The 22,023-nt window shown below is 45.4% G+C and overlaps 1 protein-coding gene and 1 pseudogene across 1 annotated transcript; both read right to left on the reverse strand.

Moving 5' to 3' along the window:
• Positions 1–7,315: 7,315 nt before the first annotated feature.
• LOC136521214 (uncharacterized) lies at positions 7,316–17,897 on the reverse strand. The gene is made up of 8 exons (XM_066514923.1): positions 17,753–17,897; positions 17,200–17,510; positions 17,037–17,114; positions 16,426–16,843; positions 14,898–14,947; positions 14,691–14,752; positions 7,695–7,845; positions 7,316–7,495 (listed from the first exon to the last, which is right to left on the reverse strand). The coding sequence occupies exons 1-8, from the start codon at positions 17,895–17,897 to the stop codon at positions 7,316–7,318; spliced, it is 1,395 nt and encodes a 464-aa protein (XP_066371020.1).
• Positions 17,898–18,098: 201 nt separating this feature from the next.
• Positions 18,099–20,751, reverse strand: LOC136521217 (uncharacterized; annotated as a pseudogene).
• Between the last annotated feature and the right edge of the window lie 1,272 nt (positions 20,752–22,023).

Genomic DNA, 22,023 nt, shown 5'->3' on the forward strand with positions numbered 1-22,023 from the left:
AAGCAACACCTACGTCACTTTGACTAAGGGAAACATAGGGCCATCGGTGAGGAGATCGTGAAGCTTTTGGCAGCCGAGTTCATCAAGGAAGTGTACCACCCTGAGTGGTTAGCCAATCCCGTTCTTGTATGAAAGAAGAGTGGGAAATGGAGGATGTGTGTTGACTACATGGGTCTCAACAAAGCATGCCCAAAGGATCTATTTCCTTTGCCATGCATAGACCAAATAGTCGACTCTACCTTAGGGTGCGAAACCCTCTGCTTCCTTGATGCGTACTTCGGGTACCATCAAATCATGATAAAAGAGTCTGACCAGCTCGTGACATCTTTCATCACCCCCTTCGGATCGTTTTGCTATGTCACAATGTCGTTCGGTTTGAAGAATGCTAGGGCTATGTACCAGCGCTGTATGCTTAAGTGTTTTGGACACCTCATTGGGTGGACCATTGAGGCCTACATAGCTGACATCATGGTCAAGTCCAAATGGGCTGACCAGCTCGTAGCCGACCTTGAGTAGACCTTCACAAAAATATGAGCAAACGGTATTAAACTCAACCCCGAGAAGTGTGTTTTTGGGGTCCCGAGGGGTATGCTGCTTGGTTTCATCGTCTCCGAGCACGGCATCAAAGCTAACTCAAAGAAGACCTCAACCATCATAAGGATGGGCCCGATTTAGAACATGAAGGGGGTACAACGAGTTATAGGGTGCCTCGTCATGCTCAGCCACTTCATCTCATGCCTCGACAAATGAGGTCTCCCCCTCTATCATCTTCTGAAGAAGTCCAACCACTTTGAATGGATGTCCAAGGCCCAGGAGGCACTTGACACGGTCAAGCAGCTTCTGACGATGGCCCCGATCCTGGTTCCTCCGACCGATGGAGAACCCCTTCTGCTCTACATTATGGCCACCACGCAAGTAGTCAGCGCTACCCTAGTAGTGGAGCAAGAAGAAGAGGGGCACACCCTCAAAGTATATTGCCCCCATGTACTTCATTAGCAAGGTCCTATCTAATTCTAAGACCCGCTACCCCCAAATCTAGAAGCTCCTATACATTGTCCTCATCGCCATGAGGAAGCTACGCCACTACTTTGAGTCACATCTAGTGATAGTCATGACATCCTTCCCCTCAGTGAGGTCATCCAAAACCAGGATGCCACAGGAAGAATCATGAAGTGGGCGCTCAAGCTAATAGGTTAGGGCATTTTGAATGCCTCCCAGATGGCCATCAAGTCCTAGGTGTTGGCTGATTTCATTACAGAGTGGACCGAGGTCCAAATGCCACCAGCGATCATTAACCAAGAGTACTGGATGATGTACTTCGATGGATCATTGATGAAGAAAGGCGCCATCATGGGGCTAGTCTTGATTTTGCCCCTCAGGCTACACATAAGGTACATGGTTCACCTCCATTTCCCCTCCTCCAACAATGTGGCCAAATATGAGGTGCTCATCAATGGCCTGTGCATCGCTATCGAGTTGGGCATCTGATGCCTCGATGTCCGAGGCAACTCCTAGCTGGTCATTGACCAAGTCATGAAGGAGTCGAGCTACCATGATGCCAAGATGGCTGCATATTGCCGAGAAGTCTGCCAGCTGGAAGACAAGTTTGATGGCCTCAAGCTCAACCACATTTCGAGGTGTCTCAATGAGGCAGCCGACGTGCTGGCAAAAGCCCTCGGTTCACCAATGGGCATCTTCACTAGTGATCAGCACAAGCCCTCGGTTCGCTACGAGGGACTGGAACAAGCTGGTGATGGGCCACTCGCCTAGGTCTTAGAGGCTGACCAACCGTCAGCTCCATCTAACCCTAAAGTCATGATGCTCGAAGAAGACCCAGCAATAGAGCCTGACCCTCTAGTCGACTGGAGGACGCTCTACCTCGACTACCTCCTCCATGAGACACTACCGACAGACAAAATGGAGGCTCGACGGCTCATGCATCATGCCAAGTCCTTTGTCCTTGTCGAGGGTGAACTCTACAAGTGAAGCCACACTAGGATCCTGTAGTGCTGCATCCCCATCGAACAGAGGAAGCATTTGCTAAGCAATATCCATGGTGGGATCAGCGGTCACCACGCCATGCCTAGAACCCTGGCTAGAAACACGTTCTGACAAGGCTTCTACTGGTCAACCGTAGTAGCCGATTCTAAGCAGATTGTGCGCACCTACGAAGGGTGTCAGTACTATGCTCGACAGACTCACCTATCGGCCCAAGTGCTCCAAACAATCCCCATCACATGGCCATTCGTGGTCTGGGGTCTTGATCTGGTCGGACCTCTCAAAAGAGCACCTGAGGGCTACACCCACTTTCTTGTCACCATAGACAAGTTTACAAAGTGGATAGAAGCTCGGCCGATCTCCGTGATCAAGTCCGAGTAAGCCATGCTATTCTTCCTCAACATCATCCATCGCTTTGGAGTCCCAAACTCTATCATCATAGACAAAGGCACATAGTTCACCGGAAAGAAGTTCCTCCTATTCTGCGATGAATACCACATCTAGGTTGATTGGGCCGCCGCAGCGCACCCCCACATGAACGGGCATGTCGAGCGTGCAAACGGCATGGTCCTACAGGGCCTCAAGCCTAGGATCTTCAATTAGTTAAACAAGTTTGGTGGATGATGAGTTGCCAAGCTCCTTGTGGTTCTCTGAAGCCTAAGGATGACTCCTAGCCGAGCCATTGGCTACACGCCATTCTTTATGACTACGGTTCTAAGGCTATCCTCCCGACCAACCTTGACTATGGAGCACTAAGGGTCAGGGCGTATGATGAACAGGGAACCAAGATGTCCCTTGAGGATGCGATGGACTGGCTGGATGAAGTGTGTGATGTTGCCCTCCTCCGCTCGGCCAAGTACCAGTAGGTGTTGCGATGGTACCACAGTCGTCTAGTGCGGGGTCGGGCCTTCAACGTTGAAGACCTGGTCCTTCGCCTCGTCTAGAGCAGTAAGGACTGCCACAAGCTCTCACCGCCATGGGAGGGACTGTATGTCATCATAGAGGTGCTCTGGCCAGGCGCCTACAAGCTCAAGACCATCGACGGCGAGGTCTTCACCAATGCTTGGAACATCAAGCAACTACCTCGCTTTTACCCTTAATAAATGCACACTTCCTCTTTTCAGTTTTGCTATCAAACTCCTCGACCTTTAGTCACACCTGACCCTAGCAATGGCGGGGGTTGGGCCTCACTCGGGGGCTAATAAGAGCATGCATATCCGGTAGAGAATCTTTATGTTTAACCCTTTCTCACGATTAAGACCCAAAAGTGAAGTTTACAGAAACAAACGCTGAGTAAAGCTCTCGGACTACGAGAAACCTATGCCTCGGCGGCTATGGCATCTTTGCTCACACTGTAATCAAAGTTTCTTTCCACATCTTGGCTTTTTGGCCTTAGCCACGGAAAGAGTCGGTACACATTTAAGAGTCTGCCCGCCTAGCAAACATTCTCTATGTCTGACCCCCTATCACATTAAGAACTAGGAGCTAGGATTGCAGGAACAGACTCTGAGTATAACTGGTCGGACTGTGAAAGACCTATGCCTTAGTGGCTATGGTGCGTTTGCTCACCAGCGTGATCAAAATTTGCTCACCCGCACCCTAAGCTTTACGACATTAACGACGAAAAGGGTCGAAATGCACTAACCTTTTTATACAAAAAGGGGAGAAGGGCTAAAAAGTTGTTTTGCTATAACGAAATTTAAGAGCTTGTCCATTCATTACAATTTCTCTGCCTGGCTTATCTGCCTGACTAAATTTTTGCACAGGATGTTCTCATCCTCTAGCTCTGCAGGTAAGTTTTGTCTCAGTAGGTAACACAAGTCGATCGGACGGCTTGGCTGCTATCGAGAAACAGGTAGGGAGCAGCAGGATGTCCCATGTAGGTTACGTTGACCCCATCATGAATGATGGACCCGGATTCCACTCAATCATATCCAGTAAGTCTTGTCCCAGCGAGTAACACAAGTCGATCAAATGGCTTGGCCGCTACCGAGGAACGGGTAGGGAGCAGCAGGATGCCCCACGTGGGTTATACCGACCCCATCACGAACGATGGACCTAGATTTTGCTCGATCATATCTAGTAAGGGCTCCTCGAACCCATCACTTATACCATCAAGGTGAATCCTATACCCAAGTCGATCGAATGGCTCAAAGCCGCTGCCAAGAGATGGGTCACCCTTATTTTACACACATTAAATTCGCTACCGAGCCCCCGACCCCAGCAACGGTAGGGGGTCGGGCCTCGCTCGGGGGCTAGCAAGAGTGTCTATTCGGTAGACATCATCTATGCCTGACCCCTCCTCACGTTAAAAAATGGGAGGCAGGGTGTGTGAAGACAAGTACAGAGTAAAACTGATCGGACTGCGAGACACCTACGCCCCGATGGCTACGGCGTCTTTGCTCACCAGCATTATCAGAGTTTTTATCCGCGCACCCTGAGCTTTAGCCTCCACCTTCTTGGGAAGGGTTTGGATGGGCTCACCTATGGAATCTCCATCGAGGAGAGGCTGGCAGGTCACCCAGGTTGATCGAAGGGCTTGGGTCACTATCAAGAGACGGATAGGGAGTAGTGGGATGCCTCATGCAGGTTATGCTGGCTCCATCACAGACATCAAACCCAGACCCCACACGGACATATCCGGTAAGAGCTCCATAAACCCGTCACTCGAGCCATCGAGGTAACTTTACCAACCCCCACTTTTCTTTTCCATTGCGTGATCATTCATTCATCCATTCCCATACATGCATTCAAACATTCATTCATTCATTTATTCATTCATCCATTCTCATACATGCATTCATACATTCATTCATCCCATACATCCAAGCATTGCATATGCAATTGCTGCATCACAATGCTTCATGTCGTGTCAAGAAGCGGTAGTCGTCTCATTCGGCATGAGCGACAACCGATCGAGGTTCGAAGGCCAGCCCGCAAAGGGATCAAGGCCACCTCTCATCAAACAGAGGTAGGGAAGAAAAACTAAGATGAGCCCCAGCGGCCTTGCCTGACCTCGCTCAGAAGTGGACAGGGACATCTTGACCTTTCTCATTTTGATCCTAACCTCGAGCTAGGCCCATAGAATCTCCATTGAGTAGAGGCCAACGGGCCACCTGAGCCGATGGAATGGCTCGGGCATCTACTGGGAGGTGGGTTAAGGAGTAGTGGAATGCCACATGAGGGCTCTGTCGACCCCATCAGCAGATGATGGACCTAGATTCCACTCGAACATGCCCATTAGCAAGCTCACCGAGCGTGACACTCGAGCCATCGAGGCAAGTATCATTAGCTTAGCCCTCTGATTACAGAAACCGAGGATGGTGTGATGCATGATACATGGCCGACCCCTACCAAGCCCCACGGGGCTCGAGGGCTCGAGCCACTCGACCCTAAATCAAGAGACCAGGGTTCGGAGGTCGGCCCACAAAGGGACTAAGGCTGCCTCGCGTCGAACAAGAGCCAGTGGAGAAGACACGGATGAGCCCTAACAGCCTTCGCCAGACTCACTTAGAAGCAGATAGGGTCATCTCAACCTTCTCGTTTGATCCTAACTTCGAGCCGAGCCCATAGAATCCCATTGAAGGGAGGCCATCGGGCCATCTGAGTCACCCTCTGAAGAGCCAGGGGAGAAGATGTAGATGAGCCCTAACAGCCTTCGCCCGACTCACTTAGAAGCAGACAGGGTCATCTCAACCTTCTCGTTTGATCCTAACTTCGAGCCAAGCCCATAGAATCCCATTGAAGGGAGGTCATCGAGCCATCTGAGTCACCCTCCAGAGCAGCTCGGGCATCTACTAGAAGGCGGGTTAAGGAGGAGTGGAAAGCCACATGAGGGCTTTGCCGACCCATCCCAAATGATGGACCCAGATTCCACTCGAACGTGCCTGTTAGCGAGCTCACCAAGCGCGTCACTCGAGCCATCAAGGCAAGTGACATTAGCTCAACCCCTCCGATTGCTGTAACCATGGACGGGACAACAATCACAAAGGTGAGTCGACCCTCAACCGCACCCTTGCTATGCGCGGGGGCTCGAGGAAAGTTGGACTCACAAGGAGACCAAACGTGCTGTCATAGAACGAAAGCTCTGATCCTAGGGAGGGGGTATGTGTGAAAACAAGAGACACTTTCTCCTACTAGTTTTGCTATCTTCTCCTTGATCTTTAGTGACACCCGACCCCAACAACGGCAAGGGATCGGGTCTCACTCGAGGGCTGATAAGGGCATATATACACCCTTTTCTAAAATAGTCACCGTGCCCAACCCCTTCCTCACGTTAAACCTAGTGGCAAGGTTCGTGGAAACAAATGATTGAGCATGGCTAGTTGGAATACGAGAAACCTACGCCCTTGCGGCTATGGCACTCTTGCTCACTAGTATGATCAGAGTTTCACTCCTACACCTCGGGCCCTATGGTTTTAACAAACAGAAGGGTCAAAACACATGACCGCCCCTTTCACACATAAAAAGGAAGGAAAAACAAATTTGATCAAATGAAACAAAATGATAAGTTTGTTTGGATAGTACAGAGAGATCAGAGCTTGTCCACTTATTACATGAATAATTCCCCAACCTATCTGTCTAACTAACCCCTCTGGGGAAGAACTATGCTCTCTATCCTATCCGCCAGGTCCTGCAAAAGGGGAGCCACCGCCGTCTCCATCTCCTCCAGCTTGTGGGCTTCATAGCTAGGCGCAAAGCCGAGGCTCATCATCTCTAGGCCGATGCTGTCCTCGTAATGCGAACTAGCAATTGTGAAGCATTGGTTGACCCTAGCGCGAAGGGCATTCCTCTCAAGCTGGCGCACCCATGTCATGATCTCAATGGCATGGGCCACGAGCAAACTGGTCCCCTTTGACCACACTACCTCTAGGTCATCGCAGACCACTCTGAGGGTGGCGCTTAGGATACCAAGCTCATCGCTCTCTGCTTGAAGATTCCTCCTCGCCTCAACAAGGTCCACGACTAGCCTAGCAGAAACACTTTCAGCCTCTAGCTTCTAGGCCATTGCATTTCCAAGCTTGGCCTTGAGGGAGCTAACCTTCTACTGCACGTCGTCGTGCTTGAGGTAGGCCTGGTCATGCTCTCGGAAGGCCTAGTCGCACTCTTTGCGAGCTACGCCATGCTCCAAGCAGAGCCTCTCCGCAGTTTGGAGTAGCTCATCCCACTCCTTGCGTAGCCGGGCAAAGGCCATTGCATCCAGACTCACCTTCTTTTCCAAGGCTGTGAGCTTCTCCTTGGCTCCTAGCTTCAGCTCCCGTTCCTTCTTGACCTCGGCTAGAAGGTCGAGGATCCACTAGTGGGTCTTAGCGTCCTTCTAGAGCAGCTCATCCTGCTCCTTCCTGACCTTGGTGGCCTCCTTGTCGTCCTTCCATGATCTTGCCAATAGGGCCTCGAACGCCCTCTTGGCCTCGTCAGCATGATGACGGGCCTCAGCCTTCCGTGACTGAAGATTATCTGCCTCCTCGGTAAGGGGAGTTAGCTCAGCCACCCTTTGCTAGGTGGCAACAAGCTAAGCGATCACCTCCCCATGTAGCCACGCCTCCTTGATGAGGAGGTCCTAGGTTTCCTTCTGATCATGAAGGAACCAAGATTTCCCTCATCTGCAAGCGATAAGAGACTGAAAGGAGATGATGGTTAGAATACAAAAAATATATAGAGAAAGAAAAGGGCGAGAAGCAAGATCAAGAGAATACCTGGCCGGAAGGAATGACAACATCGCGCAAGGCACCCCAAGCATGGTCCAAGGCTTCGAGCACATACGCGATCCCCACGTCAAGGCTTTCCCGCTCCATGCTCTCCGTGGCATCATCGAGAGTGAAGAGCATCGATGTTGGATCCTCCATACTTTAACATTGGAGTAGGGGCTCACTGATGTTAGGGCCAGGGATGGCTCCCCGCCGGCCTCGATCACCGCCTACACTCCTTGCCATGATGTCCCCACCAGGACACTCCCCCAATGATGGAAGGGGTCAGTGGTATGGATGTTGATCCCTCTCCCAACACCACGACCTCCGGCCAACGCCAGACACCGTCACCTAGGCCACCGGTGGCCCAGGTCGCATTGGTGCCTTTGGCACCACCAAAGTTGCATCCGGCTGTGCCCCACCTATCACAGTCGCTGCCACTCCCATCTATGTCGATGGGACCTCGATCGGTTGTGTCGCACCTACCATGGTCGGCACCATGAGAACGGTATGCAGTCCCATCCACCCTGTCATTGGCAGTGGTATTGCCTCCATCGCAGGTTGCTCTATGACCTCTGAAGGCGTCCCTTGAGCCCTCGCGCCTACCTATCCCACCGAGGGCATAGGCGCCACCACGGGCGGTGCCAGACCAGCCGACAACACAGTCACCCTCTTATTCTGGAGGTGGATGCCGACGCACCCCATCGACATATGCAACTCCTGCCTATCGCTCTTCTCCCGCTTATTTTGGAGGGTGATGGAGAAGAAGTGCCTCCACAGATCAAAGTGGGGGCTAATCACTAGGAATCCCTTGCACAAGGTGATGAATGCCGCCATATGCTAGATCCCATTGGGATTGAGGTGCTACAGCTTGATCTTGTAGTAATGAAGCAGCCCCCAAAGAAATTTGTGGGTGGGGGTCACAAACCCATGCTCATGGAAGTGGGCAAACGACACCACATAGCCATCGGGCGGCGATGGCAGCTCCTCCTCACCAGGAAGCACCACTCCTCCACTGAGGTCTGTGCACAAAGAAGACCATGATGGACGAGACCTTCCATGCACTAGAAGGTAATGTTGGAGTGGCACCATAGATCCATTGGAGATGGGGACGGTTAGATGCAAGCTCGACGGTGGCAAGGATACAGAGACGGGAAACCCTAGGCGATTGGTGGTGGTGGTCGTGGCTACGGAGCCATGGAGGCAAGGTATAGAACCCTAGGAGCAAACCCTTTGGTTTTATAGGGGTGATGGATGCGAGAAAACCAATCATCCACCTGGATCTCTACGCCTGCAACGATCTACCATAATGTCCCACCATGGGAAGTGCGCACGCAATCTCTATCTGTTCCCTCAAAAAGCTCACTGAATGTTTCACCTTTCTAGATGGGCCACGACTCATCACAAGTAAGATGGATACGGATCAAAAACACCTCCATGGCCTACCTGGGCCTAGGAGTTCGAAGGATTGGCCCATCGACAGTTTCGACAACTGCTCTAGGCACCCTTAGAATAAGGGATGGAAAGAGATGGGCCCACAAGCGGCCAGTACCTAGGCACACGAGCGCCATGGGCATCTTGGCTAATGTTTGAGTCTCGGTCAGTTATGATCCATGGTTTTTCCTTAAAGAAAGGCACATAGCCCTCGGGACCGGTCGAACGGACCTGAGAACTATACGGATCGACCACCAAGAATTTGGTGTCAATCACCAAACTAACCTAAGCTGGATCCCCATGAATGGGATGCCAGGACTCCACTCGAACTAGCCAGCTAATGACCCACCAAATCTCATAGCCAAACCCACAAAGGGACTGACCTCGAGGAGAGGGAATCACCGTCCCTGGGATATGTCGTGGGCAACAAAAAAGGCTAGGGCCCTCAGAGTCCTCCCATTTGGAAAATCCTCCGAAGGAGTATTCTACTCCTCCATAGGCTCGAGGGATACTGTTGGGGACCAATACTAGGGTACCCAAAGAGGAGGAGCTAATAACCATCAACATTGATTCATCCGAGCGGTCAAGAGCATAACAATAGCTCTTGTCGACCCCTAGGTACACGAGCTATGCCTTACCCGACCCCTAAGTCTACGAGCACCACCTCACCCAACCCTGGGTCTACGCTCCACCTCGCCCAACCTCTGGGAGAGGACTCTGCCTCGCTCAACCCTAAGGCCGTGGGCTCCACCTTGCCGGACCCCCAAGGGTTGGCTCCGCCTTAGCCGACCCCCAAGGGTTGGCTCCGCCTTGGCCGACACCAAGACTATAGGCTCCACTTCACCCAACCCTCGAGGGTTGGCTCCGCCTCGGCCAACACCAAGGCCACTGTCTCCACCTCTCCCAACCCTCGAGGGTTGGCTCCACTTCACCCAACCCCTAAGGGTTGCCTCTGCCTCGACTGACACTGAGGCCGTGGGCTCTGTCTCGCCCGATGGAGACCCATACCACCGCCAACCACTCTAGGTCCAAGCATATGGGCCTGGGTCAAAGCTCTGACGCTAGGGAAGTGACTGGTCCACCTCAATGTAGCCCACGACCCATGATGGGTCATACCTAGGAGGTCACATCAGGAATAGTGTTGGGCGTACTGGTGCTGTTCTGCCTAACCCCTGTACAAACACTGATGGGCGCGTCAATTCACCATGACGTCCACCAAGATGGAGTGGAGCGCCAAGACCGACAGAAGACGCCTACACATGGCGCTAGTGATGGATAGGGCCGCAATGAGAACCTATCCCTATTGACATCTACAGGGGTCGGTGGGACCCACATAAAGGAGAAGAAGGACCCAGTGATCCTGAAGGACTTCTTCCTCTTGTTCTCCCCTTTTTCCTCGATTGTAACCCTTGCTTTCCCTTGGCCTATAAAAGGGGAAGCAGGGCATCCCAATAGGGGACATCGGACTCAACTCAAATCGATTGGACCAACGATCAGAGCACATAGCACCTGAGCTCAACTCAAATCAGAGCTCATTGCAACACACACCACCAGAGACTTGGGACCTGTCCCTCTCTCGACTGTTTGTAACCTCTACTATGAACTTTCGGTGCTAGTAACATGAGTAGCAACAACAAACTAGACGTAGGGACATTCTGCCCGAACCAGTATAAACCTCGTGTCCTCTTAGCACACCATCCGGGTCAGACACGCAATAATACAAATTTACTCATCGGTGGCAACTCGAAACACTAACACCCTCCCTTCCTCTTGCGTAAACACGCTCGATGGAGCAACGTTGACATCTCAAGCCACCAAAGCAAGCTCAACACCGCCTTCGCTTGTTTGCAGCCTTTGCCGATCCCCACTTCGAGTTCGCCATACTCCTCTCTCCCTCCTCATGCTTTTATTTGGACCAATGATGCTCGAAGTTGCCGTATCGACGAACTCCAGCGAGGTTAGGATGATTCCGGCCATGGTGACGCCATCCAGGTACTGTGCTAGTGACCCCATCCCTCCCAATCATTTGAGCCATCCGATCTGAGATCTATGGCCCAGATTAAAAGATACCCTTTCACGGGCAATTTTGCTAAAGAGTCCTCCAAGTTTTTAAGTGTATAACCCGCCATCCCTATAGTTTTTTAAAGAGCCCCTGTGTTTTATCGATTTAGAACCCACGGTCCCTGATCTCAATTTAAAAATCTGTTTTTATTTATTTAAATTCGAAAATTAAGTTTCATCTATTTATAGAACTGCCACTACCTTCTGTAGGCCATAAAATCTTTGTTTTAACTCTGATTTGATCCATTCAACTTGCGTTAGGTTGGTAATTCTATAATCTACTTGTTCCTACTACTATTAATCATGTTTTCAACTTTTAAAATTTGAGGTTAGATTTAATCTGTTATTTTACTAAAGGAAATCTTGTTTAATTCATAACTTCTTCGTTTTAGCTCCGATTTTTATGATCTTCGTGTCTGTGTGATCGTAGTGAGACGTGGATTCATTTTACAAACTTTTTATCTTGATTTTATGCTGATTGGTGTACTATTCTAATCTATAGCCTTTGTTTGCTATGCATGATTGCTTCTGGATGCTTGTATGTTGCTGTGGTTATCGAGTATAGACGGTGAGCAATTCGTGGGTGATCAAGAGTATTACTTTGACGAGCAGGATCAGCAGGAGCACTTTGTTCAAGGCAAGTATAGCATGGGATCATCCTTATTTTCTATCAACTTTAATACATTTAATTCATATTGCATGTGTCACCTTAATAGGGATTCCCTAGAATTGAACCTATACCTTGTCTCCTATGGTATATGCATTGGGTGGCTTTGCTAATGCTCATTAAACCATAATCTTGTAACTTGACTAATGGTATATGCAATAAACATTAAAATACAACTTTTTAGCAACTTGGAAATAGGGGGCTGGAGTGTTTAGCTACTTTCCAAATGCTTCAGATTCCTCTCCCTAAGGACTTATCTGTAAGTGATAATCCGAGACTTACCGTACAGTTGTGAGGGCTATATGGCTCTAGCTTTAGCTCAGTATGAGGACCTTTTCTAGCTTGTTAGTGGTTACCTTTATTGGCGTAAGAATGGCTTGCTGAATCAGGTATAGTGCGGTCTCTGTCCCTATGAGTATAGGTTGCACGTAAATGTGCCATCGGGAAGTGAGGCTCTACATCTATTTGCCGAGTAAATCTAATGGCCCTAACTTGTTAGATGAACCTTTGAAAGGCTTCATAGTGAACCCTGCCTGCTCACCTTAGAAGTGTTTTGGGAGTTATAAACCTAGGCATATGGGTATCACGACTCACAGTGAAAGTGTATAACCTCTGCAGAGTGTAAAACTGGTATATCAATCATGCTCATAGTCATGAGCGGTCTTGGAACATTTATGGAATAGATGATCACTAAGAATTATCCATTTATGCTATTCATTATTTATGTTTACATTGATCATGTGTTTTACTTTGGAATTGAAACAACTTGTTGCCACTCTTATGCTAAAATTGTGATAATTAAAAGCTGAATGCTGTTAAACCTGTGTCAAGCTTTTTGAGCCTCATGAACCCCATGTTACACTTGTTGAGTACAACGCGTACTTACACTTGTTTATTTTCATTATTTGGACCAAAATCCTAGATAGATAATAGATGGCTATGGTAATGACAACTTTTCTAAGGATTACTAGACTTGTGGTTAACCAGTTGACATCCCAGTGATATGGAGCTTCCGTGAGAGATTTTTCTTTATACTTCCACTACATTTGTGTGAAGACTATGTCTTATTATTCGTGATGTAATAAACACTTGTGATGATATTATTTATAATTTGTTTATGTGTGTGACTGATCTCTGGGCGCACATAAGATTATGCATCTCATTTTATCCTTAAAATTGGGTGTGACATTGTCCTTCGATCACATGCCTCTTCCTAACAGCTTAGTCCCAAATGTCAGCATATGGACACATATCCCTAACATATACAGTTGTACATTACATTTATGTTAGTACTAGTATACATTAAACCAAAGCAACAAACCAAACGCTACCCAAGTGTTAATCGCATGGCTCTGTTGCAATTGCGTCCACATGGTTGCAGCCTTTGCACAAGTTGCATTAAAGTGTGGTAGCTCTTGAGAAACCAAGGAGTACATCATTCCAAGGTCAACAAAAATCTAAGGTAAGAATTTATATAGGAGTAGATACAAAGATGAATTTCGTGTAAGTTCTTCATCAACAACACCGACGAGACATGGGTGTTGGGCGTTGCACAATGAATAGAACAACGGGATTGGGGGGTATCTGGAGACTCGAGTACTACACATACTGTTCTTCCAGTTGGAGGTTTTCACCATGGCTGTTCTCTGTTGAAGCATTTTCGTGCCCACGCAGAGCTCAAGGTCTAAATAGTAGGCTCCAACAACCGTGGTCTCCTTCCAATGGTAGTGAGCTAGCATGAACTAGTTTTAAGCAACTTCAATTGACATTGGCATGTATTCAACTAGATGCGGAGGTGCTGGTGCTGGTGCTGGTGCTGGCCGCCACAAAACAGTGAGCTGAGCTCAGACCATTGACTTGTGATAATTCATTAATCATTTGGGACATGTTGCACTACAACTCAAATAATTGTGAATTATATTGTGATAATTTGTTCATCATTTGGGACATGTTGCACTAAAACTCAAATAATTGTGAATTATTTATACTTGCAGTCTTGCAGCAAACCTTAACAACCAAACAAGTTTGTATCAGAGTATAGAGCGAGAGCAAAGAAGCCATGTGGCAAGATCGAGCCATGTGAATGCCTCTATTTAATTTGCTATATTGTGCTCCTAATGCTCCATGTACTATTTGTATTAATGTATAATAATTACCTTGTTACGTAAGCAGATTGGTGATGTGGAAAAAATATTTACTGAAGAAATAAAGGGGAAAACAAAGAAATAGTTTCTACATGAGGAGACAAAGTCTTCACGTGCATTGAAGCCCAATGAATTGGCGATGGACGTCGTATTCCCTTAGGCCATGTTCAGTTGGCAAGTATTTAATCCACCAGGGGAACCAATCCAGGGAAGGATTGAGTGAATTCGTCCATGTCACTCAAACCCCTTGCAGATTAAATCCCTTTCTTTACGTATTCCCTTCCTTGTGTTCGGTTTTGGATGGGAACCAATCCAGGGGATACCTCCATGCTTCAAGTCACATTTGCACAAATGTAGCAAATTGTTATTAGCTCAGATTCACACAAATGCATCAGTGAGGACACAAGAAATCAAGAGTGTGGCAATGGGAACTTGCAGTTGCAGAGGTAGAAATTAAAACCATGGCAACCTGCAGTGCTATCATGTCAATTAGCACACATACACTGCTGTTGCATACTCACACACATTAGAACTTGGACAGTACAAGGCCCTAATGTGAGAAGTTGCAGAGTATGGAATGTGAGAACTTGAACATGTTATGGTGCACTTTTTGGACAGTACAAGAAACTCTAATAAATAACCAAAAAACCCACAGAAAAGGTCTCCAACACATTACAATGGCACTTGGATAGTGCAAACCGAAAGACCTTCCAGTAAGGACACTGAGTTGCAGAATCAGCCTTGAACTTAACCTTGAAACCCTGCAATTACACAAGAGAAGATCAAGGATATAAGGCTATAGGTTATAAACTGAACATTTCAGGCCGCACAAAAACTAAACCAAAGTAGTCATTTGCACCAAAGAATCAAAAACTGAACAAAAACTGAACTCTACAGTTGGTTTACTGAAACTGAATCTTTAGGAACTATCTTTAGTATCTTATGAATCTCACTCACTACACAAGAATACAACCACAAGGAGAAATCACATAGCAGAAATCACAGTTGGTACGACAAGTAGTTAATTGTCAATGACAGAATCCCTAGAGGACATCTTTTGCTGCCCAGCATATCACTGATAAGAAAACAGCATAGGTGTGCCACTCTTGGCTATCTAATTCAGTTATATAATGATTGTTAACAAAAAAGGCATTGAAAACAGCACAATGACCTTTTATTATTTAATAGCATTTAAGTTTGACATTGCCACATCATTACAAACCTACTACTAGCAGACTGCAGATATACTCCTTGAACTAGTTGGGTGTAGGCTCAATAAGATTTGGTGAATCACAATAAAACTGAGTATGGTTCTTGTCAAGCTTTCCAAATTAGCCAACAGGGCCAAATGAAATATAAAAGGTGGGGGATATATCACGGATCAATGAGATTTATGATACACACTGCACTAAATGTGTGGACAGACAGACAACAACAGCAGAGAAATACTACAAAATTTACAAGCTCTCGGAGAACCTCTGGTCTTCTTTGCCCTATTGCAGTTAGGAGACGCCTTCTTTTTAGTACCACTTGATGTAGTCCATCAAAGCATAATTGAATCAATATGTCAATTTAAAAGCTTTGATTAGTTATGAAACTAGTCAGTGCCTTCACAGGCTCTAATCTATCTCTTGCAAAAAAACATGTTGAGTGGGCCTCTGTCAGTGCTGCTGCCATTATAGAAACATTAACAGAAGCAATTAATGAAACATGCTTTGAAGGTACAGTACATCCTTCACTTTGATGGTATATGCTGTTCTGGTATTTCTGCCTACTAGAAAGACTGCAGCTAGATGTCAAGAGAAGGATTTCACCAAATACAAGAACTAGGATGCTATTAAAAGTTTGACATCCTTTTAAACTTGCAGGTATCCTTGGGCAACTTATAAAAAATCCTTTGGCAAAAAAAGAGAAAAAGAAAATTGTACAAGCACTATTATCAATCTACTGAATGGTCTGCATAGTCACTAACTCACTATCTTCAAAAGGAAAATGTACAGCTCCAGTTACAAGACTAAAACAGATTCATTTCAGGAAAGTAAGACAGGAACCATGATAGCCAGAAATCAAGCAACAAAGTAGATAGCAAGATTGATAAGTAAGCAAGCAGCTCCTAAACAAATAGTGCAGTGAAAATTGAGCCCCTACTTGACTGTCATGGAGTGTGCGGTTCAGTAACACAATAAAAAGTTGAGCCCCTAAACTAATAGAAGGAAAAAATCAAGTTTTTAGCAATTAAGTAGACTGACCTGTTAGACCATCGCATTTTTGAGCCAAACCAAAGTTGCTTCTCGATCTAGTTCACAACCACTTAGGAAGGCCTCTCTATTTTCTTTGCTCTTGATGAACACTGCAAATGCCTTTGCCTTTTCTTCCTTTGTCACTTCCATTGTGCTCAAAACGGATATACACCTTTTGATAGAGAAGTCATTACCTTGAGCAACCTCCTTTTCTTTGGCTAGATCTGCAGACTCATCTTGTACTTGCTTAGTCCTCATGTCTAGGTATCTCCCCATCATTTCTTCAATCCTTTCACCCTTCTTAGGTCTCTTTTCTTCCTTTTCATGGTTTTTGCTTGATGTAGTAGTAGTAGTTCTTTGTTGTCTGCTTCTTTCAACAGCTATGACCTCATTTTCTTCATCTCGTGATAGAGAACCTCGTTGTCCATTTCTTTCAATAGCTACAACCTCACTTGCTTCCTCTTGTATCTCAATGATTGAATCATCTTCATCTAGTACCTCATGAACCTCAATGCTGTCCAAGTCATCTACATCATGAATTTGTCTAAGTGGTGCTTCCTCTTGTGGTGGCTCAAGAGAAGTTAGATTGTAAGTACCTTCAGCCAAATGACCTACACGATAACAAGTAAATAGCTATAGAAAGTGGTCTTTCTTCATGAAATTCAAGTATAAAGAGAACCAATATAGTTATGACAACTAGAAGGATAATATAGAGCAGCAAGATAGATACAGACAAATACTAAAGTGAGAAGCTGAAAGAATATATTGATTGGCACTGTTTGCAACTATAGAAAGTGAACCTTAAATCATAAAGCTCTCCCAAAGCATCAAATAGTGGAAATCTTGCCTTACTATTGCGGAACTTCCTAATTTTAGGGAATGTCTGCACATTCAAAGAGAACCATTAATCAAATATAAGGTTATCACTATGAGGATATCCATAGAATTACTTCAAGAAATCAGCTTACAATTTCAAGGTTATCCCACATAGATGGCGATCCTTCAACCATATGCCTATCTTCATTCCAGGTGGCCCCACTCTGCCTCCTTGCCTCTTTGAGCATCCTATAGTCTTTCTTTAGCTGTCCTTCTTTGTCTTGAATCTGACTCTTTGTGTAGTTGACATACTTGTTCCTCAAATAGAACTCCTTCACCATTTTATTCCACCCTTCAGGGGTCCATCCGTTGTCACCTCTATAGCCACTATCTTTATACTCATGGAGAATGTCTACCAGGGACTTCTCAAGGGCCGGATTCCAGTCCGCTCTTTGCTTTACTACTACGTAAACCATGGACAGACATCAGGTTACCAAAAATCAGCAAATAGAAATAACATTAATGAAATACCAGTTTACAGGTTACAGGTTTACTAAAACTACTATAATAGCACATGGTGGAATAAATTGTATAGAAGAGAATTACTTCAAGAAAGTTCTTTTTAGTAGCAAACAACTGCAAAGAAATAACAACAATAATAGTAGAGAAATAACAGCAATAATAGCAGAGAATTAAACACCATACCTCTCCGAGAACCTCCAGTCTTCTTTGTCTTACTGCATTTAGGAGAAGCCTTCTTTTTAATACCACTTGTTGTACCCAAGAACCGGTGCAACTTTGGTGATGCCCTTGCAATCATATTGAGCTTTGGGGAGCCTTTTCCAACCATCGCTGTCAAATATGACACAAGCCTATTCACTTATTACAAGCTTATTCAATTATTACAAGCCAAGTTTATTACAAGCTTATAAATGACAAAAGCTTATTACAACCTATTCAAAGACTAATTTAAAGACTAAAAAGAAGTCTCTGCTTAATTACAATCCATGCTTATTACAAGCTTATTAACTTATTATAGCCTATTCAAAGACTAATTTAAATGTTGCTGGTACTGAACCCACATTTCTTGGGCGATGGTGTCTCTTAAAGCGTTTCCTTGTACTGAACCCACATTTAGGTCATTCATTTGATCACCACTTGGTACAACAACAAAGTTTCTTGGAGGGATATTATCCGGCTGATTAGCTAACCATTCCTCATCTCCATGAAGTAATCGGATCAGATTATGGAAGATGGAAGCAGCTATAGGTATCTTTACTTGATTTTCCAACATGTGGAATGTGGCAACTTTCAGAATGGGGAAGCGCTTCTTAAGCACCCCCAAAGCCCTTTCCACATGGTTCCTTAGTAGTGCGTGGCGGTGGTTAAAGAGCTCCTTTGGGTTCTACGACCTTCGATGTCCAGCCCCAAATTCTTTCAAATGGTATCGAACTCCTCGATATGGAGCAAGAAAAGATGGAGTATTTGCATACCCTCCATCAACCAGATAGAATTTGCCTGGAGGTACTTGGAAGCCCTTGCTCATAGCTGATCGTAGCACTCTAGAATCTATAGCCGATCCCTCCCATCCACTAGAAATGAAAGTGAAGTTGAGATCAAAATCACATGCCACCATCACATTAATGCTTAGTATGCCCTTCCTATTTCTAAAAGGAGAAGCTTTCTCAGAGGCTATGGAAATAGGAATATGAGTTCCATCAATGGCACCTAGACAATTCTTGAAAAAAGGATAGAATCTAGGATTGTCTTGGATTTTTTATGCACTTGATTAGGATCAGGAGCTTGAAGGTAACGGCGAGAGAGAGCGGGAATGACCACCTTGAAGAAGTGGTTGATGTGATGATGGAAGGTGTCATTGCTGTGCCCAAAGAACACTTGGAGATCCTCATACGAGGCGTTGTGACTTAACATGTATAGGAAGAAACCCAACTTCTCCACAGTTATCCTAGTATCAACAACAAGCCTTTTGCTTCTAAGATAATTTGCCAATTCTCTAAAGATGCGTGGTTCCATCCTAAATGCAACTTGACAGTTCTTGACATGTCCCTCAAGGAGTCTTCGAACTTTAACCTCGCCTGTTTCTTCCGAAGTATGACGTTTCTTCTTTTCCCCTCCTCTAGCAGAACTCATAAGATATAAGGCGGGGAAAATAAATAGCATCATGTCATCGTCTTCTTCCTCCCTCCTCTTTCTAATACGATCTCGTAGTGAGAGACGTGTTGTAGGACTGAAGCATACAATTTTATAGTCATATAGAAGCTAAATATTATTAACCATGTCATATAAAAGTTATATTATTGACCATGTCATATAGAAGCTGCAATAAAGATTATAGTCGTCTTATAGAAGCATATATAAACTTATAGTCATATAGAAGCGTTTGGAGTACCTTTTGGAGTTGGTACCGGATCCCAAGAAGGCGAAGGTTCACCTTCCCCAACTCTAAATGGTGTTGGAGAGATCTACAAGTAACAAGAAACCATTTGGCAAATCAAGACATCATCTAGATAATAATACAAGTAACAAAGTGAGCTAATAGGCTAGGTATGTCAACTTCAGTCTTCACTACAGACTGAAACAAAGGGACATTCCTTTCCCTGGCGTGTGTTCACAAAAAAGAGCAAATCAAAATATATAATCCATTAACTCTAGCTCCTAACCAAAATAGGAATAGTCCTGCTGATCATAGTATAAATTATACTATGAGATCTCGCAACAAGTTCTAAAATATAGAACTGAAAATTCTTTTATAGGTAAAATACAATAGTACATGTATAAGCCCGGAGTTAATTAAATTATATGCACTACAAGGATAATAAGCAAGCAACGAGTACTACTAAAATTAAAGTAGTAACCACTGTAGATGCCATTTGAAAATCAGAGTGCACAATCAAAATGGGTATTTGAAAAGGAGATTAGCATCTTCATAGAATAAGTGCACAAGCATGCAGCTGGGTACTACTGTTGCTATCACACCATCAGAGTGGCAGCAGCACATCAGAGGCCATTAGTGTCCAACTCTAAATGGTGCTGGAGGGACTACAAGTAACAAGAAACCATTTGGCAAATCAAGACATCATTTAGATAATAATACCAGTAACAAGAGACCATCTGGTATTGCTATGTTAATAAATATGGTATTGCTAGAATGAATAATCATGTTTAGCATTAGCAACACAAGTTTCTATCAAGAAGCTGATACGAATATGATAGATAGATGGTACATAGAAACAACTGGTACATAGAAACAACTAGTACATAGAAGGGGGTTGTTGATCTGATCACTGATCACTAGTACCCGTCAGGTGACGAGATGATGCATGAACATGATGTGTATAATCAGTAGAAATAGATAGGCGTCCACTTCTAACTCCCACGAACTGATCATCATCATCACCATCCTACTACCAGGACTCTCAACTAGAACTAGAGACAAGATCCAAGAACCCTAGAGAACCCTAGAGGAGGGAGAGAGGACGAGGACGAAGGGGAGAGCGAGGGAATCACCGGTGAGAAGGACGAGGAAGGGGGAGGACGTAGGGTTGTCGTCACCTCACGCCGCCCCGCGGTCTCCCCGCGCCGCCCCGCCGTCGCCTCTGCTGCGTCGTCGTGTGCTCGCGTCGTGGAGACAGGGAGCCTGCACCGATCCGGATGGTAGGAGGTGTGGTTCCGTTCCGGGCCATGGAGACCGGGAAAAGAGAAGCCAGTTTTGGTTCCGGGCCAGTTTTTGTTCCAGACCGGCCCGAAACGAACCCATATTCTAGTTCCCATCCGGATTAGAAACGGGCCGCAGCAATCCACCCGGAACGGGCCTGGGAACGGGCCAATCCGGTAGAAACGAACGAGGCCTTAGGGATAAAAGCGAGAATGAAAGGGGTTTCGGGCTCATTTCTGTAGTATTGACATCATTTATGACCGTTTTCGATCATTATCATATTTTAACTTTTGGATTTATAATTTCATTTAGTATCATATTTTAACTTGTAAGCACTAAATGAACTGCAGAGCTTAGATCGGTCAAGAGTTCATGGCCACATTTTCTTGGAGCTGATCCATCCTAAAAAAATACACTTCTCATTTTTCAAATGACTTAATTTTTTAAAAATTTGAGCATGAAATATATTTTTGTAATACGTAATAAGTATCCTTAAATTATTCATGAAATACATTTTTATAATAAATTAATTTGAAGATACAAATATCAAACCTAAAAAATATTGACTCATCGAAGAACAATATGCATATTTTTTTAGACAGAGGGAGTAAATCAATTGACCTGAATGATGGTGTAACCATGTCAAACCAGGTGCATTATATTGCCCGACTTCTCATGACTTATAAAAACAGAGTAGGAAGCCCTAATGTTTTCCTGAGTTCCTCATTGCGGGTAGTATACTGCTACCATCTATGCAATTGTCCATGTGAGTTGATTCCTGATTTCTCTAGCCATGCCACAAGAATCTTACACCTACACAGTACCATCTAGCACTAGCAGTGTGGATAGTGTCAAGCGATAGGATTGGGAAGCAAGGGATAATGCAGCAAGGCATGAAAATTGTGCTGAACCCTTGTCGATCGCGGTTAATCTGGAGTCCACCGTCCTCTTCACACGGTGAATCCTACTCGTACCATTGACCCAACTTCTCTTGTATCCCCCTAACTTTCACCGTCGAACTGACAATCCCGGTCAGTTGCCAACAACTCGATCTTCATTTCTTCCAGCATGTGGATCAGTGGATGTAGCAGTATGGGAAGGAAATAGCATAAACGCAGAGCTGGCAGAGATAAATAAAATAACTTCATGAATCTATACTAGTATATAGATCTGCATATTAAGAGTTTTATTAGCAAGGCAGTACATAGTTAGATGCAACAATCCATGGTTAATAACCATTTTTTGTTGACTATGATGATCAATAGTGACAGCATAACTGATTATTACTTATACTACTTTG

Source organism: Miscanthus floridulus, chromosome 18 (genome assembly GCF_019320115.1).
Source record: "Miscanthus floridulus cultivar M001 chromosome 18, ASM1932011v1, whole genome shotgun sequence".
Taxonomy (NCBI): Eukaryota; Viridiplantae; Streptophyta; class Magnoliopsida; order Poales; family Poaceae; genus Miscanthus; species Miscanthus floridulus.

What these genes read in the sequence shown, in the direction of transcription:
- LOC136521214 (XM_066514923.1), bottom strand. Translation starts at nt 17,897, where the DNA reads ATGGTTGGAAAAGGCTCCCCAAAGCTCAATATGATTGCAAGGGCATCA. An exon ending in TTCCTAAAGATTCAGTTTCA is followed by an intron (nt 14,753 to 14,897) that starts GTAAACCAACTG and finishes GTGTAATTGCAG; the next exon opens with GGTTTCAAGGTTAAGTTCAA. An exon ending in TTGTCATTCCTTCCGGCCAG is followed by an intron (nt 7,496 to 7,694) that starts GTATTCTCTTGA and finishes GTTGCCACCTAG; the next exon opens with CAAAGGGTGGCTGAGCTAAC.